The 18,457-nt window shown below is 41.7% G+C and overlaps 2 protein-coding genes across 3 annotated transcripts in view; both read left to right on the forward strand.

The window, feature by feature from the left end:
• Positions 1-1,423: 1,423 nt before the first annotated feature.
• On the forward strand, positions 1,424-12,917 carry CD3G (CD3 gamma subunit of T-cell receptor complex). The gene is made up of 7 exons (NM_001040472.2): positions 1,424-1,552; positions 4,979-5,002; positions 5,704-5,919; positions 6,471-6,602; positions 7,698-7,741; positions 8,518-8,585; positions 12,405-12,917. The coding sequence occupies exons 1-6, from the start codon at positions 1,492-1,494 to the stop codon at positions 8,566-8,568; spliced, it is 528 nt and encodes a 175-aa protein (NP_001035562.2). The 5' UTR covers positions 1,424-1,491; the 3' UTR covers positions 8,569-8,585; positions 12,405-12,917.
• Positions 12,918-15,652: 2,735 nt separating this feature from the next.
• The window catches only part of UBE4A (ubiquitination factor E4A), a 39,928-nt gene continuing 37,123 nt past the window's right edge, over positions 15,653-18,457 (forward strand). The window contains exon 1 of one of the 2 annotated variants that reach the window (XM_005215841.5): positions 15,653-15,722. The gene's annotated coding sequence lies outside the window, so the exon portion shown is untranslated. The remainder of the gene's footprint in view (positions 15,723-18,457) is intronic. The other variant, NM_001098999.1, reaches the window with a different exon arrangement.

Genomic DNA, 18,457 nt, shown 5'->3' on the forward strand with positions numbered 1-18,457 from the left:
CCAAGCTCCTTCTTGGGCCTCCTGAGGTACCAGACTAAGTAGCTTCTTATCAGCGGGAGGTTGGCCTTTGGGGGCCCCCTAATGAGAGATTTGCATTCTGGCTCCAATACTGTCTACCTGCTGCATCTGCGCCAGTCACAGAATTCTCCAGAGACTAATTCCCTCAGTATCATGAAAAGAATTCAAACAGAATCTTTTATTGTGCCTGACACTTCATAGGACTTCCCTGTAGCTCAAACTGTAAAGAATCTGCCTGCAATGCAGGAAGCCTGGGTTCGATCCCTGGGTCGGGAAGATCCTCCGGAGAAGGGAATGGCAATCCATTCCAGTATTCTTGCTTGGAGAACCTCATAGACAGAGAAGCATGGAGGACAACAGTTCGTGGGGTTGCAAAGAGTCGGACATGACTGAGCAACTAACACTTAATACTGACACTTCACATGTGCTAAGTAAGAGTTATTAATAACAATATGATTGGGACTTCCCTTATGGTCCAGTGGCTAAGACTCCCAATGCAGGGGCCCTGGGTTCGGTACCTGGTCAGGAAACTAAATCCCACACACCACAGCTAAGAGTTCACATGCCACAAAGAAGACCAAAGATTCCACGTGCTGCAACTAAGATCTGCACAACCAAATAAATAAATAAATATTAAAAATAATAATAGCAATATGATTAACTCTCAGGCACAACTGAACTTCCCCAGGAGACAAATGGACTTCTTCCCTTTGGGATATGGAGATCCAAAACTGCTGCAGTTAGATCATTCTTTACCCAAGGGTAGAGATTGTACATGCCTTGCTGGCTTTTGTTTTCCAAACACCTGACAAGAGCTCTGTATGTTTTCCTTGATTCACTGGCTAACTGGCTGAGGGGCCTGAGATCCTGGGAATTCAGCTGAGGCCCCTGTCCCTGGAAATGCATTTCCTGTCCTGGAGGAATAATCCTACCTATTCCCTTCCAGGCAGGCACCACTTTGATGATCTCATCTTCAAAGAGCAGTGGAAAAAAATCCCTGGACTGAGGTGGCTCTCTGTTCAGAGCTCCAGCCCTAAGCACCTAAGGGTTCCCAGCTAAGTTCATCAGTTCTAACAACAGCTAGCAACAGGCAACAACTGGCTGAGCTCCGAGTAACAGATGATGGCGGAAGTGTTTATCCTCCTCATGAAGAAAGGGGCCCAGGACACCTTCCACCCCGCACCCAAGGGCGCTTTCTGTATAAGCTGAGTCTCTAAGATGGAAATCCAGCACTCTGTCCCGCTCCCTCTCCTCCACCTCCCACGCTCCTCTCCCCAACGGAAAGTCAGAGGCATCTGCACCTGCAGCCCTCCTGAGCCCTGCCCCCACCCACTGCCCACATTAGCAGCCCAGGGTGGAGGCTCACAGGGGCCCCAGCCCTAAGGATGCTGGGCGGGGCCAGGCTAGCTGCTAGCACAGGCTGACTGGCTGCTGGCTGCTGCAGGCCGCTCAGTGCTTCTGCGGAGAACAGAGATGGATATGGAGCAGGGGAAGCATCTGGCTGGCCTCATCCTGGCTGTCTTTCTTCTTCAAGGTAAGGGTCCGCTAGGGGGTCTGACAGCCCGGAGAAGGGCTCAAGGGAAGAAGCCCATCACCAGGGGGACAAGAGTATTGGGATCCCCTAACCTTGAGATGTCACCCTAAAGTTCAAAGAAGGAAGGGCAAAAATGAAGTTTCTCTGCTAGAGAGAAGCAGTGTTCCATGGGAGAGGTGGAGTGCTTGTCTCTTAAGAAATCAAAACAGAGGACTTTACTGACTTGAGAGAGGACCCGGATGCCACCATCTTAGGTTTGAATGTAGCCCAAAGGGCACAGGCCAGGAGCCTGAAGAGAAACAGTTTGTATTCCTTAACTCAGAGCTCTGGCTAGGAGTAGACTTATAGAGCCTTCACTTACTCGGTTGGTCAGCTGGTCAACAAATATGTGTGAGGTCAATCCTAGTATGTATCAGGCTAGGAGAACATAAAGGTAAATAATAACCTTCTGCCCCCCATGAGCTCATAGTCTGATTGCAGTGATAAGTTTAAACATTTCCAGACTGAGTATAACGCACAGTATAGGGTACTTGTATGAATATTCTTTTGGAAATACAGTAGGAAGTGGATGAACTGGCTCGATGCCTGGAATATGGACTCTAGACATTGAAAGTTGTTGACATCATTCAAGTATTATGCGAGATGTGAGGAAGAGGAGGCCGAAGATGGAACTGTGAGGATATCGCTGTTAAGGAAAGTTAGAGGAAAAAAAGGTCAGGAAAGAGATAAAGGAATGATCAAAGAGGTGAAATAATCAGGTGAGTGAAATTCCATAGAAACAAAGGGAGTAGAGAACTTCCAGGAGAGAATCACCAAAAGTATGAAATGCTAAAGATACATCCACTGATAGAAGAATATATTTAAAAGTTTAAGTCTGTGGGAGTTGGCAAAACAAAGGTCATGGATGACTTAAAAGAGTTTAAGTGAGGTAGTGTGAGTCACACAGAGTCGGACACGACTGAAGCGACTTAGCAGCAGCAGTGTGAGTGGAAGCCAAGTGGAAATGAGTAGAAAGTGGAGGGCAAGGGGGGAAAGAGCAGCAAGTGTAAAATGTTCTTTAAAGAAGTTTGGATGAGAAGGCTGGAGAGGCTGAGTGGTAAGTGGAGAAGTAGCAGACTCTAAGAAGAAATGTGTGTGTGTGAAAGAAACTTGAGCACATTTCCAAGCTAAAGGAGAAGACAGTGAGTAGAGGGAGGCCCTGGAACTGATACTGAAGGCTGCAGTCAAGAGTGGGATCAAGGGAACAGAGCACAAGGCAATCTCCCCCTCTGAGACTAGAAGAGAGGAAGCGCAGATGGCTCCAGCCTTAAAGACGCTTGTGGATGGAAAAGAAGCTGAAGAAGAAAGAGCCATTATGGCATCCATGTTTTCAGTGAACTAAGTGGGCAGCAGTGTAACCCGCTAAAATTGAGCTGGGTGATGACTGAGTGGGGGACTAGAAGAGATGTTGGAGTTTAGACTTATTTCTGAGAGGAATAGAGAAAGAGCCAACTGAAGACAACACAGAGTTAGGGGCAGTGTTGAAAGCTTGTGTAGCAGCTATTTCTGTAGAGCAAAAAAAAGGCTTGGACTGAGCCATAGAAACCTGAGTTCTGTGTGCAGCTCAGTCACCAATGAGCCAGGTGAACTTGGCAATGCCTCCTCCTCTGGGCTCAGTTCTCTCAGCCATCAACCTAGGAAATTTAGCTACATGAGTTCTCAAGTCCTAGAAGAACTAGAATTCAGATAATCAAAATTTTAAATGTCAGCAATCAATCGTACTGTCTTTTCTATGGTATCAGGATTAGAATGAGAGGACTCTTTGTTTCTCTCACAGTGACCAGGTTGCTGGGGAGAAGAGCTAGTTAGATATCTGCTTAATTCTTTGCCTTGCTTTTTTTTTTTTTTTTCCATTTATCCATTCATACTTTCATTCAAAATATAGAATGCTCCTACCATGTTTCAGGCACTGTGCTAAGTGGTATTCAGAAACAGTTCAGTTCAACTCTGTGTGAAGTTCTAAGACTGCTATCTTCTCTGTCAAGCTTTCCCTGTCCCTCACCCTTGGCCAAAATCAATAGTTTCTACCCCCTTCCATATGCATTTATACAAGTACTAAATGATAATTTATAAGTACTACTACATTTATTACATTTGTGGGTTATTTTCCACTTCATTGTAAACTCTTTAGAAGCAACAACTAATATTTGTATCACCACCCTTTTCTTCCATAATCCTTATTCATGTCAGGCACATAATAGTGATCGGTAAGTGTTTGGATTAAATCCAACTGAATTGAACTCCAGTGTTGGCTCTCTATAGTATGTCTAGCATGCAACTCTACTATTCTGAGTTTTGAGACAGATTTGAGGGCTATTTAGTGGCTAACTCCTTCAGGACATTCAGGATTTACACACACACACACACACACACAAATGGATCACCAAAGCTGAACATTATAGAAGTAATTCTGCTCTAAAAGACTTTAGCTAGTATACACTCAATCTTTTCCAAGGCTTTAGCTGCTAAAGGAGCAGAGCATCCCACGCTGTACAGGCAATACCCTTACATATAGTGCAATACAATCGCGCAGTGCTCACCATCCAGAGTTGGGATCAGACCCCAGAGGTAAAGGGCACAGTCCCCAAAAAGACTACCCTCACTTTAAAAGGCAGGCACTGGTTCAGGGATCCTCAGACCACCCACACTTCTGATGAACTGCCTACAAATCTGGAGAATTCCCAAGAACCCCCTCAGAATTTGCTAGAACAGCTCACAGAACTCAGGAAAGTCCTATACTCACTAGTACAGTTTCATTATTAAAAAAAAAAAATTAGATCTAGACAAATAAAGAGACACATAGAGTGAAGTCTGGGGTTCCTGAACACAGAGGTTCCATGCTTTTTCCTTCCAGAATTAAAATACATCAACCTCCTGGCATGTTGATATGTTTACCAACTAGGAAGTGCCACTAAGTTTTTCTTGGGATTTCATCACATAGGCATGATTGATTGAATCATTGATCATGTGACTGAACTCAATATCCACTCCCTCCTCAACCTCCTAGAGCTCAAAGTCCCAATTCTCTAAACACATGTTTGGTCTTGACCCGTCTCATCCTGAGTCATCTCTTTAACATAAATTCATGTGTGATCCAAGGGTCCACCAAGAATCACAAAGGCAATCCTATCATTCATAAAATTCCAAGGGTTGAGAAACTCCCTCCAAGAAGCCCAGAACAAAGACTAGACAAATTCCTTATTATACAACACCCTAAATTCAGTTTGGTGGTTTAGGCTACCATCCAGGGAAATAAGTATAGATACTGTCACTCACACAGATTAGGCTCTCTCTCTTTATCTTGGCCTCAAATGACTGTGGAAATGATACATCAGGAGATCTGAAGGACTCCATGCCCAGCTGATCCTCTGTCTTCTGTCTCTACAGGTACTATGGCCCATGTGAAAGAAGGTAGGGGAAATGTCTTCTTTCTATCATCAAACTGGGGAAATTCATGGAAATATGGCCTCTCACAACAGCACTCCTATAGGAGCAAGTGAACAGCTTAGAAGGGATGGGATGATAAAGGATAGAGAGCAAACCCTTCCATTGTTAACCAAATCAGTGGCCAGTCTTGATCTCCCTGGGTTTCCTAGAGCTAAACAATTAATTGTCTGGTGCTTGGAGGAGAAACGGGTCCCTAGCAGCTAGGCATTACTCAAAGCACCACCTACGAATCAACAGCATTGGCTTCACCTGGGAGTGTGTTAGAAATGCCAACTCTCGGTGCTTTCCCCGGAGAAGGCAATGGCACCCCACTCCAGTACTCTTGCCTGGAAAATCCCATGGATGGAGGGGCCTGGTGGGCTGCAGTCCATGGGGTCGCTAGGAGTCGGACACGACTGAGCGACTTCACTTTCACTTTTCACTTTCATTCATTGGAGAAGGAAATGGCAACCCACTCCAGTGTTCTTGCCTGGAGAATCCCAGGGATGGGGGAGCCTGGTGGGCTGCCGTCTATGGGGTCGCACAGAGTCAGACACGACTGAAGCGACTTAGCAGCACTATTGAATAGAACCTGGAATTCTAACCAGATTCCCATGTGAATCATGTGTGCCCCAAGACAAGGAGAATTTCAGAGGCAAGATCTTAACAGGCATTTCCTTTTTCAGTAAAAGTGGATGACAATCGAGAAGATGGTTCCGTAATTCTGATTTGTGTCACGAATGACACAACGATCACATGGCTTAAAGATGTGGAACAAATAGGTTCTGGAGACACAAAGAAAAATACTTGGAATCTTGGAAGTAGTACCAAAGACCCTCGAGGAATATATAAATGTGAAGGATCAAATAACCAATCAAAATCACTCCAAATATATTATAGAAGTACGTATCCCCTTTGGTTTGCTTATGTGAAATTAAGCAGTACTGGGTGCTCTGGTGAGCTTCTTGTCTGGGGTGGGTATAGACATAGATGCTAAACAGTAATGTAAGAATCAGCTTTCTTAATCTCAGCTTACTTTTAATTTAACAAAGCAGTTCCCCCAACATTTTGAAAAAGCGTAGCCTGTCTTATAAAGCCTGGCTCACCTGTATGTAGGCCCCACTGCTTGGAGGAGTCAGCAGTTTATATAAACCAAGTTAAGATAGGTAAAGGAGACAGGGGAGATTACAAGTTGAGCGACTGTAGCATGGAGAATGGGATATGGTCTTCCTTTTATTTCAATAGTTGTTGGTAGTAAAACCACATGGATTTCCCCTGGACTCCTGCACAATAGAGGAACATGAAAAAGCATTGAGTTCTTAGTCCAAGGATCTTCCAGGCAATATCCTTGCCATACCACCCACAGAGAGGCCTGCTGCCCTGGACAGAAATATTATCTGAAGAGAAAAAAATCCAGAGTTGAAGGAATTCTTGTCCTTCCCTCTCCCCACAGTGTGTCAGAACTGCATTGAACTGAATCCGTCTACTGTGGCTGGCTTTATCTTCACTGAAATCGTCAGCATTTTCCTCCTTGCTGTTGGGGTCTATTTCATTGCTGGACAGGAAGGAGTTCGCCAGTCAAGAGGTAAAAGGATGTTCTCAGGGACTTCCCTGGTGGTCCAGTAGCTAAGACTCTGAGCTCCCAGAGTTTGATCCACAGTCAGGCAACTAGATCCCATATGCCACAAGTAAGACCCGGCGCAGTCAAATACATCAAAAAACAAAACAAAATAATGTTCTTAGATGAAAGCTGAGGCTATCTGGGACCCTCAGCCTCCTTCCTACCAAAAGAGACCCAATAGAAGAGGCTGGGTTGGCAAGTGTTGCTGATGAGCATGGTCCAGTGAGGCTCTGACTCTGAAGGCAGGAGGAAAAGGACACTTGGTGTTTTCATAGCATATTTGCCTGTTTCAAGATACAACTCTATCTGACTTGTCCTCTGTACTTTTAAAAAAATTACTCATTGTTTACTTAATTTTATCTATTTATTTTTGGCTGTGGGTCTTCATTGCTGCATGCAGGCTTTTGGTAGTTGTGGCAGGCAGGGCTGCTCTTCGTTGCAGTGCGAGGCCTTCTCATTGCAGTGGCTTCTCTAGCTGCAGAGCATGGGCTCTGGGCACAGAGGCTCAGTAGTTGCGGCTCACAGGCTTAGTTGCTCAGTGGCATGTGTGATCTTCCCAGACCAGGGATCAAAACTGTGTCCCCTGCACTTACAGATGGATTCTTAACCACTGGACGACCAGGGAAGTCCCTGTCCTCTGTACTTTAAAAAAATCTCTTTATATAAGTAAAATCTGCATTCACAAAAGTGCATGAATCACATATATACAGCTCAAAATTTTTTTTAACAAAGCAAACACACACATGCATTCAGCACCAAGTTAAAGAAAGTAAATTAATCCTTGGGGTCACTTCCAGCCTCTACCTAGTCCCCAAAGCAACCATTCTCCTGACTTCTAACAACATTGACTCATTCTCCCTGGTTTTGATCCTTATGTAAATAGACTCACACATTAAGTACTCTTGTGTGTGGCTTCTTTCACTCAACAATATGCTTGTGAGATCCATCCATAATGTGGTGTGTAGATGTAGTTCACAAATTCTTGTTGCTATTCAGTACTCCAGTTTATTATTCATTCTGTCTTGTTTATGTGTACATTTTGTTTATTTTTTTGTGCAGCTTCAGACAAGCAGACGCTGTTGAACAATGACCAGCTCTACCAGGTACGTGAATATGAAATGAAAGAGACAGTGCTAGTTAGTAGTGGTAAAATTTTGGAACGGGGGTGGGGTGGGCAAGTTATTTGGAAGTTACTATGTACACAAAAACTGCTTAGGACATAACAGACAATGGCATCGTTATCCCTTTGGGTAGAATGGACGAAACAAAGAGAATGGTCCGGAGAGACTGAGGTAAGGATCTAGTGAGAAAAGCTGAAGAACATACTGAGAGGGCCACACAGAGAAGCCAGATGCAGCGCCTTCCTCCATCCTTGTCCTCTTCTGCCCCCAGGACCATGAAGAAACCACTCCAAAACCTTGAACTTAAGCACTCAATAAGTATGCATCAGTAGAAAACAAAGTTATGGTTACCAGGGAGTAAAGTGGGGAGGAATAAACTGGAATATTGGGATTGACATTTACACACTGCCATATCTAAAATAGACAACTAATAAGAACTTGGTGTATAGCACAGGGAACTCTACTCAGTACTCTGTGATGGCCAAATGGGAAAGAATCTTAAAAAAAGAGAAGTGGACATATGCATAACTGACTCACTTTGCTGATACCTGAAACTAACACAACATTGTAAATCAACTATATTCTAATAAAACTTAAATATTAAAAAAATGACAAAAAGCACAAATATGTATACCTGAAGAACGGTGAAAAAAATTAGACATTGGAAGTAAAAGCTAAAAAATTTTATAAAATTTTTTAAATTAAAAAATACATATCAAATTAATTCATAGAGGATGATGATAAAATGTCCTTTGTAGCCCCTTAAGGAACGGGAAGATGACCAATACAGCCACCTGAGGAAGAACTGAACCCAAGACTCAGAGAGGTATGTCTTTCTACACTAATTCTAAGGAAGTACCTTTGCATTACCTGCCCTCCCAACTACTGCCAAGCCTATCTCCTTTCCCCAAGCAGCTATAAGGACGGGAGGGTAGGGAGAGTTGACTGATCATTCGGAGGGGGAGGGGGATGACTCTCCTGTGCATTGTAGGATTTATAGCAGCATCCCTGGCCTCTCTCCACCAGATGCCAGTAGCACCCCCAAGTCCTGACAACAAAAATATCTCCACATACTGCAAATATCCCCTCAGGAACAAAGTCGCCCTTAGTTAAGAATCACTGATCTATAATTCTCAAGCCATTACTAAGCATAGTAGAAAACTTTTGTATACATATATATAAATAATATGTTTGTGCTGTGTGTGCTTATTTGCTCAGTCGTGTCCAACTTTTTGTAACCCCATAGACTGTAGCCCACCTGGCTTCTCTGTCCAACGGGATTCTCCAGACAAGAATACTGGAGTGGGTTGCCATGCCCTCCTCCAGGGGATCTTCCCAACCCAGGGATTGAACCCAGATCTCCCACATTGCAGGCAGATTCTTTACCATCTGAGCCACCAGGGAAGCCCAAGTAATAACCTATAATGGAAAATAATTTCAAAAGTAATATTTGTGTATGTGTATAACTGAATCACCTTGCTGTGCACCTGAAACGTTGTAAGGCAACTATACTTCAATAAAATATATATATATATATTAGGGGGAAAAAAAGAATCACTGACCTATATTAATCTTCCAATCAATCAGAAGTTCTGATTCAATCAAACAGAAACTTCAATCAGGGAAACAGGGCCCAAGCAATATTTGATTTTCTGAACCAATTGCATTTTTTTAAAATCCAGGTGTTTTCCCTTCTATCCAGTTCTCAGAAACAAAGCAATACATTTTGGAGCAATCCTAGCAGAAAAATTTTCAGCCCTAAATCTAGACTTCCCAAAGGTGACAAATGGAGAAGAAAGGCCATCAGAGCAAATTTGGGTTTCTCTCAAAGTAAAAGCAAAATTTGTATTAACTGGGTAACTGGGTGCCTGGAGAAGGCAGCAGAGGATGAGATGGTTAGATAGCATCTCCAATTCAATGGACATGAACTTGAGCAAACTTGGAGATGGTGGAGGACAGGGAAGCCTGCCTTGCTGCAGTCCATAGGGTTGCAAAGAGTCAGACACAGCTCAGTGACTGAACTCATATGGTGTTTCAGGAGCGCCACCTATTGGAAGTAATTTTTCTAGAAAAGGAAAATGAAAAGGGCAAACAACCTCCTTTATTTGAATATCTTTTTTTACACTTTTATTTACTTTCAGTGTAAGTCATAATTCACATTGTTTAAATACGCAGTGAAAGGTCTCCCTCTCACTCCCTACCCAGCCATCCAGTTGCCTTCTCCAGAGGCAAACAATAATACTAGTTTCCAGAAATTAGTGTGGACCTAACAGAAACAGAAGATATTAAGAAGAGGTGGCAAGAATACACAGAAGAACTATACAAAAAAGATCTTCATGATTCAGATAACCACAATGGTTTGATCACTCACCTAGAGCCAGACATCTTGGAATGTGAAGTCAAGTGGTCCTAAGGAAGCATCACTATGAACAAAGCTAGTGGAGGTGATGGAATTCCAGTTGAGCTATTTCAAATCCTAGAAGATAATGCTGTTAAAGTACTGCACTCAATATACCAAGAAATATGGAAAACTCAGCAGTGGTCACAGGACTGGAAAAGATCAGTGTTCATTCCAATCCTAAAGAAAGGCAATGCCAAAGAATATTCAAACTACCGCACAACTGCACTCATTTCATATGCTATTGAAGTAATGTTCAAAATTCTCCAAGCAAGGCTTCAATTGTACATGAACTGAGAACTTCCAGATGTTCAAGCTGGATTTAGAAAAGGCAGAGGAAACAGAGATCAAATTGCCAGCTTCCATTGGATCATAGAAAAAGCAAGAGAGTTCCAGAAAATAAAACATCTACTTCTGCTTCATGGACTATGCTAAAGCCTTTGACTGTGTGGATCACAACAAACTGTGGAAAACTCTTCAAGAGATGGGAATACCAGACGACCTTACCTGCCTCCTGCAAAACCTGTATGCAGGTCAAGAAGCAACAGTTAGAACCAGACATGGAACAAAGGACTGGTTCAAAATTGGGAAGGAGTTCGTCAAGGCTATATATTGTCACCCTGCTTATTTAATTTCTATGCAGAGTACATCATATGAAAAGCTGGGCTGGATGAAGTACAAGCTGGAATCACGATTGCAAGGAGATATCCATAACCTCAGATATGCAGATGACACCACCCTTACGGCAGAAAGCAAAGAGGAATTGAAGAGCCTCTTGATGAAAGTGAAAGAGGAGAGCAAAAAAAACTGGCTTAGAACTCAACATTCAAAAAATTAAGATCATGGCATCCAATCCCATCACTTCATGGCAAATAGATGGAGAAACAATGGAAACAGTAATAGACTTTATTTTCTTGGGCTCCAAAATCACTGCAGATGGTGACTGCAGCCATGAAATTAAAAGACACTTGCTCCTTAGAAGGAAAGCTATGACAAACCTAGACAGCATATTAAAAAGCAGAGACAAAGCAAAGACCTTTACCAACAAAGGTCTAGCAAATCTATGGTTTTTCCAGTAGTCAAGTATGGATGTGAGAGTTGGACCATAAAGAAGGCTGAGCACCAAAGAACTGATGCTTTTGAACTGGTGTTGGAGAAGACTCTTGAGAGTCCCCTGGACTGCAAGGAGATCAAACCAGTCAATCTTAAAGGAAATCAATCCTGAATATTCATTGCAAGGACTGATGCTGAAGCTGAAGCTCCAGTACTTTGGCCACCTGATGCAAAGAGCCGACTCATTAGAAAAAACCCTATTCTGGGAAAGATTGAAGGCAGGAGGAAGAGATAGAGGATGAGATGGTTGGATGGCATCATGGAATCAATAGACATGATTTTGAACAAGCTCTGAGAGATGGTGAAGGACAGGGAAGCCTGGCGTGCTGCAGTCCATGGAGTTGCAAAGAGTCAGACATGACTGAGCGACTGAACAATAACAATACAGTCTTACAAGATATATAAAATACTCTATGTTGGAGATATTCTAGGCATATATAAGCAAATGCCAAGTGCGCATTATTCTCCCCATATTTTTCACACAAATGTTGTCTTATACATCTTGCACTTCTCAAGATTTTATTCTACTCAATAAAATCTGAAGACTACTTCATACCAACATATAAAGGAGCTCCTTTTTAAAAAATATAGCCACTTTGTACAGATCCCCTATAATTTTCTCAACTAGTCCTCTACTGATGGACGTTTAAGTTGGTTCTTTTGCTCTTACAATGCCACAATGACTGTAGAAATGTCATTTTTAAAAATTGTAGTAGTCATAGTTGCTCAGTCATGTCCAACTCATGATCCCATGGACTCTAGCCCTCCAGGCTCCTCTGTCCATGGATTCTCCAGGCAAGAATACTGGAGTAGGTAGCCATTCCCTTCTCCAGGGTATCTTCCAGACCCAGGGATCAAATTGGGTCTCCTGCTTTGCAGGCAGACTACCATCTGAGCCACCAAGGAAGCTCTTAAAAATTGTACTGAGGTATAATTTTCATGCTATAAAATCACTCACCTTACATGATTTCACCTGTTCCAAGTAATTTTTAGCAAATTTTCCCAGTTGTACAACCATCACCATAATCCAGATTTAGACCATTTCCATCAGTCTCTTAAGGTTTCTTGTGCTGTTTTTGTGGGCTTCCCTCACAGCTCAGTCAGCAATCACTAATCTCTTTTCTATCTCTTTAGATTTGCCTTTTCTGGAAAAATGGAATCATACGATACACTGTTCTGGACATTCTCGTGCCAAGTCTTCATGTGGACATATGTTTTCATTTCTCTGGATTGCTACCTAGGAGTGAAGGATTGCTGGGTGGTATGGTAAATTTATCTATAACAGTTTAAGAAACTGCCAAAGTGTTTGCCAAACTGGCTGTTTCATTTTACATTCCCACCAGCGATAAGTGATTGGGGTTCCTCTTTCTCCTCATCCTCACAAATGTTTGTTACTATCTTTTTTAGTATAGCCATTCTAGGGGATGTAAAACAGTATCTTATTATGGCTTTAATTTACATTCTCTAATGACTAACAATGTTGAACATCTTTTCATGTGCTTATTGGCTATTCTCATCATATCTTTAGTGAAGCGTGTATTCAAAACTTTTAAAATTCAGTTATTTGTTTTTCTTCTTACTATTGAATTGTAAAAGTTTTTATGTATTTTCAAATACAAGTCTTTTAACAGATATATGATTTGCAAATATATCTACCAGTCTATGACTCATCTTTTCATTTTCTTAATGGTGTCTTTTGAAATGCAAATGTTTTTAATTTTGCTGAAATCTGTTTTACCCTTTTTTTTTTTTCTTTTATGGATTGTGTGCTTGGTGTCATGTCTAAGAAATCCTTGCCAAACCCAAGATCACAAAGATGTTTTTATAGTTTTAGTTCTAACAATAAATATTATGTTGAACATTAAGACTATTTGTAACAAATACAAATAAATGCAATTGCAGGACCATAATGTATTTTCACCTGTCATTTAATGACATAGTACCAAATTGCACTTCACAGAGCTTGGACCAATACATAATTCTAAAGAGTTCCTATTGTTTCATACACAATCCAAAAATGCACTACTAAGCTTTTTCAACTTTGTAAATAAGATGAGTTAAAATGGTATCTTGGCTTAATTTTAATTTGCATTTTTCTAATTAAAAATGGGAGTGAATCATTTGCTTTTCCTGCTCATGAAATATAGGCTCATATCCTTTGATCGTCTTATTGACTTGCAACAATCCTTTACATATTTGGGAAACTAGACCTTTTGTTTACAATATTAGTTGCAAAAATTTTCACAGTGTTGTTATTTGGGTTTTGACTTTACATATGGTTGGTTTTCTACACACGTTTTACAAACATTTGCATGTAGTAGAATTCACTGTTCTTTTATGGCTTCTAGGTTGTTTCATATTTTAAAATGCCTTCTCCCATTCTAAGAGTATTCTTTTAAAACTTTTCTTCCATTAATTCCTCTAGCATTTTCCAGGTTTATATATTTAAATCTCTGATCCATCTTAGACTAATTTAATCCAAGGTGTAAAGGTCTAATATATTGGCTAACTTTTAAATCACACAGCTATCCACTTACTCTGGAACTATTTATTGAAAAATCCATCTTGTGCACATTGATTTTAAATGCTCCACTCTCACCAGATTGTAAGCTCCAAAAAGGAAGACTTGTTTTTTTTCCTTCCACTACTGTAGCTTGAGAAGCTAAAACGATGCTAGAACATAATAGGCACTCTAAGATTCCTCAACATTTGGTGTGTACATGTTCATGTCTGTGTGTGTGTGTGTGTGTGTTAAAATAAAGTAAAACATCATTTTAACCATTTTTAAGTGTACTATTCAATGGCATTAAGTACATTCAAAATGTTGTGCAGCCATCAGCACTCTCATTTTCATAACTTTTTCATTATACTGAAGAAACACTCTACCTATTAAAAGATAATTCCCTATTCCTCCCTCTCCCCAGTCCCTGATAGCCTCTATTTAACTTTCTGTCTTTATGAATTTGCCTACTCTAGGTACCACATATAAGTAGAGGCATATAGTATTTGTCCTTTTGTGTCTGGCTTATTTCACTTAGCATGATGTTCTCAAGGTTCATTCATGTTGTAGCATGTATCAGAATTTCCTTCCCTTTTAAGGTTTAATAATTATCACATGTATGTATGTGCCATATTCTGTATGTGCATTCCTCTGTCAATGGAAATTTGGGTTGTTTCCACCTTCTGCCACCCACTCCAGTGTTCTTGCCTGGAGAATCCCAGGGACGGGGGAGCCTGGTGGGCTGCTGTCTATGGGGTCACACAGAGTTGGACACGACTGAAGCGACTTAGCAGCAGCAGCAGCACCTTCTGCCTAATACAAATGATGTTGCTATGAACAGTGCTGTACAAATAACTATTTGTTTGTTTATAAATAAAAAAACTATTTATTTGTATTTAGCCAGAAGTAGAATTGCAGCATCACATGATAATTCTGTTTAACTCTTTAAGGAACACCAAACTTTTTCTGAAGTACTCCAGTAGTTTACATTCACAAGGGTCCCTATCTCACCACGTCCTCACCAAGACTTATTTCTTTTTATTTTTTCACAATCACCTTCCTAAGAGGGATGAGGTGGTACTTCATTGTAGTCTTGACTTGCACTTCTCTAATGATTAGTGACATTGAGCACCTCTTCATGGGCTTATTGGCTATTTGCATATCTTCTATATAATAATATTTATTCAAGCCCATTGTCCATTCTTTAATCAAGTTGTTTGAGGTTTTCTTGTTGAGTTATATTCTTTTTAATATAACTGGATATAATTTTTTAAATCAGTAATGTGATTTACAGATACTTTCCATCACTCTAGGTATTGTCTTTTCACTTGCACTTGAAAAGTATGCTCCATTTTTTCCCTCTGTGTAACTTCAAAGTACCCTTGAGGATCTGCATCCTCTTCACCTGACAAACAGGAAAACTGCAACTCAATCAAAGCATATTTGAACACGCTGCCTGGCACCTAATAAGAGCTCACAAGTTTCAGTTAATGCTACTGTTGCTTCACAGACAAAAATGATCTAGGTGTTTCAGTAAGGCATATCGGTGGGAAAAATAGAAAGCAGAAGTCCGTAGAAGCCTTAGCAGCGCCAGGGTTCACCACCTCATAGCTATTGCCGATACATAGGTTTTCCAGGCCCGTTTACTCCTACCGACCTCCAAAACACCCCTCTGCCAGCTCAACGCGACCCGCCCCGAACATAACCAACCCCAAGGCCGCTTCCGGCCGCTTCCGCCCGGCAGCAGCCAGTTAGTGCATGCGCTGTGGGAATGTTTGCGCGCCCGCTCCCAGCACAGGGCGACACACCCAGCTTCCGGCGCCCGGATGAAATTGCACAAGGCTTGGCGCCTAATCATGACGTCAGCTCCGGTTGCCTTGCTGAATCGGAAGTGGGAGCTCTTCGGCCGCTGAGACTCTGTCGTGTCGTCGCTGCTGGCCTTTCAGGCTCTGGTAAGAGAGGGTATAGCTGGAGGGGAGGGGATCGTTGAGTCTGCAGTGGGACTTTTTTTTTCTCCTAGTCGGATACCAGTCCAAATCTCTGCACGCTTACCTCCTCCAAATTCTGTCCTTTCCTGAACACTGGCTCTCCTTCATGAACTTCGACCCTGTCTGGTTTGGGAACCCCTTACAGTGCTCCTGTTTCTGGCATTTCTGCCCCTCGTTGCCATTCCGCTCCTGGAAAAGGCCAGAATCCTGGCCTTGCATTATCTTTGGCGTTCTTTCTCTAGAACGTGCGCCTAGTGGGTAGGTCTCCCTGTGCGCCGCGAATCCCTTATGGAACCTGGGGGGATAAAATATAAAGAGTAGACAACAGATACCCTGGTACCAAAGAAGAGAAAATTAAACTTGGGTCCCTGTTAGTCAAACCAGTTGAATCCATATGGCAAGGTGTTGACATTTGTTAAGGCAAGTGATCATTCACCCCTCAAAACTCTCCTGTTACTCTGCTTCTTGTTTCCTCAACATTTGGGTTTAGAGGACACTGCTAAAATTAAGTAACCGAGCGCAGAAGCTTATATTTGATGGGTATTCTCTTTGGAATCAGCTTTTCACTCCAAGAATAAGGATATGTATGTTTAGTCTCACTGCCATAGGCTGTTTTGGTCTCACATGGGAGCCCTCATAGAAAATGGGACCCAGGGCCTTCCCTGGTGATCCAGCGGCTAAGACTCTGTGCTCCCAATGCAGGGGGCCAGGGTTCAATCCCTGGTCAGGGAACTTGATCCTATATGCTGCAGCTAAGGCCAGGAACAGCCAAATAAATAAATAAGATAAATAAATATTTTTAAAAAATGGAAGGAATGCTGTCTGCTTTGTGAGTTGATGAGATCCTTCTAGTTTGATGTAACGGAAGGATCTGTTGGCACGTAGAGGCCTGAAAGGATTATTGGGTGGAGCATGTAACGGTGAAATCATTTTTACAATTTCTTCTTCGGTTTGATCTATGTATTACTCGGGGCTTCCCAAGTGGTGCCGTGGTAAAGAATCCACCTGCTAATGCAGGCAGGCTCAGGAGACTCGGGTTCCATCCGTGCCTTGGGAAGGTCCGCTGGGGTAGGAAATGGCAACCCACTCCAGTATTCTTGCCTGGAAAATTCCATGGACAGAGGATCTGGATGGGCTACAGGCCACGGGGTCCCAGAGTGAGACACAGCTGGGCAGCCGTGCGATTGCATGCACACACACGTATTACTCGCCAGGAAAGAAACCTTGTGGAGTATGATTTTAAAAAAGCTTGATTTTGACAGTCTCATTTTTGTGAAGTATTCCAAGTATTTCTGTTTAAAAGCAATACCAAATTTGATGTTAAAACATTTATGTGGTCATCTCTTTAAAGGCTGACAGTGCCCCCTTGAGAGGATTAGCCATATTCTTTATAAACAAAAGATTAACTCAGGCGAGGGCAAAAAGATTATATAGGACTGGAGGTAGACAACTTTTATAAATGTAGAGCCTTGCAGCACATCTATCAGAAATGTGTTTTTAAAGGGGATGTATTGGGGGAATTCCCTGGCAGTCCCGTGGTTAGGACTCTGCACTTTCATTGCCAAGGGCCCAGATTCAATCCCTGGTTGGAGAATCAAGATCCTGCAAGCCTCACGGCCAAAAGTAAATAAATAAATAAAGAGGATGTATTTTTAAAATCAAATCCAAAAACTTCTAAGAATTGGTAGATGTGTCATGCCAAAGGCTGACGACAAGATAGTGCTTTATCTTTGTATGGTAGTTGAAAGGAGATTATAAATTCCCAGTGATATTGAATATTAAACAATATCAAGGTTCCATTTTATCAGACCTTTCTTTTGGAGTGGGTCACATCTGGGTGCTCTTTTTACATTTGTGAGATCCTTGACCAAATCTAAACTGACATCCCTACAAAGGTTCCATCAAATGATCAGTCCTCCCTTTTCGTGTAAAACTTTCCTGGTTGCACAGTTAGCTCTTTTTCCATGAAAATAGTTGTTGCACAGATTTGAAGTACATATGAGAAAGACGAGCTTAATGAGGTAGGCAAAGCTCTTTTTATCTTTCATCATGGATGACAGCAGAGATTTATTTCCATTCTCTGTTCTACACGTGCTGAGATAACAAAGGGCCACAAGTGCCTGGCCTGATACCTTGACCTTCCACTGCAACCCAAGACAAACAGTAAAACCCTTACCTTAAAGTAGGATTATGGGTGCTGCTATTGATTACAAGGTCAGGAGTAATTACATGTAAGATTGACTCATTTGATGCATGTTTGGGATTTTGTGTTTATGGAATATACCAGACACAAGAAAAAAATAATTAGGTATGAGCCTGTACTCAGCTTGCTTACCTTCTAGTAAAAAAGAAGATCTACATTAGAAATACAATGTAGAAAGTTATAAGTCCTGTTGATATAGATAAAATGTCATGGGAAGCTAATTTTTGTGGACCATTTTAAGTCTTTATGGAATTTGTTGCAGTATTGCTTCTGTTTTATATTTTGTTTTTTACTGTGAGGCATGTGGGATCTTAGCTCCCAGACCAGGGAGGACAAGGAATTGAACCTACACCCCCTGCATTGGGAGGTGAAGTCCTAACCACTGGGTTACCAGGGAAGTCTTAAGCTAGCTTTATGTAATGTGACAGTGTAGTATTGAGAAAGGAGGAAATAATGCCATTTATGATGATAAATCCTCTTTATGTCTCTTGATAGT

Source organism: Bos taurus, chromosome 15, assembly GCF_002263795.3.
Source record: "Bos taurus isolate L1 Dominette 01449 registration number 42190680 breed Hereford chromosome 15, ARS-UCD2.0, whole genome shotgun sequence".
Classification (NCBI taxonomy): Eukaryota; Metazoa; Chordata; class Mammalia; order Artiodactyla; family Bovidae; genus Bos; species Bos taurus.

Excerpts from the sequence above, each read along its gene's own strand:
- CD3G (NM_001040472.2), top strand. The coding sequence starts at position 1,492 with ATGGATATGGAGCAGGGGAAGCATCTGGCTGGCCTCATCCTGGCTGTC. Across the intron at positions 5,003-5,703 it reads TATGGCCCATGTGAAAGAAG|TAAAAGTGGATGACAATCGA; the intron begins GTAGGGGAAATG and ends TTCCTTTTTCAG. Across the intron at positions 6,603-7,697 it reads AGGAGTTCGCCAGTCAAGAG|CTTCAGACAAGCAGACGCTG; the intron begins GTAAAAGGATGT and ends TTTTTTGTGCAG.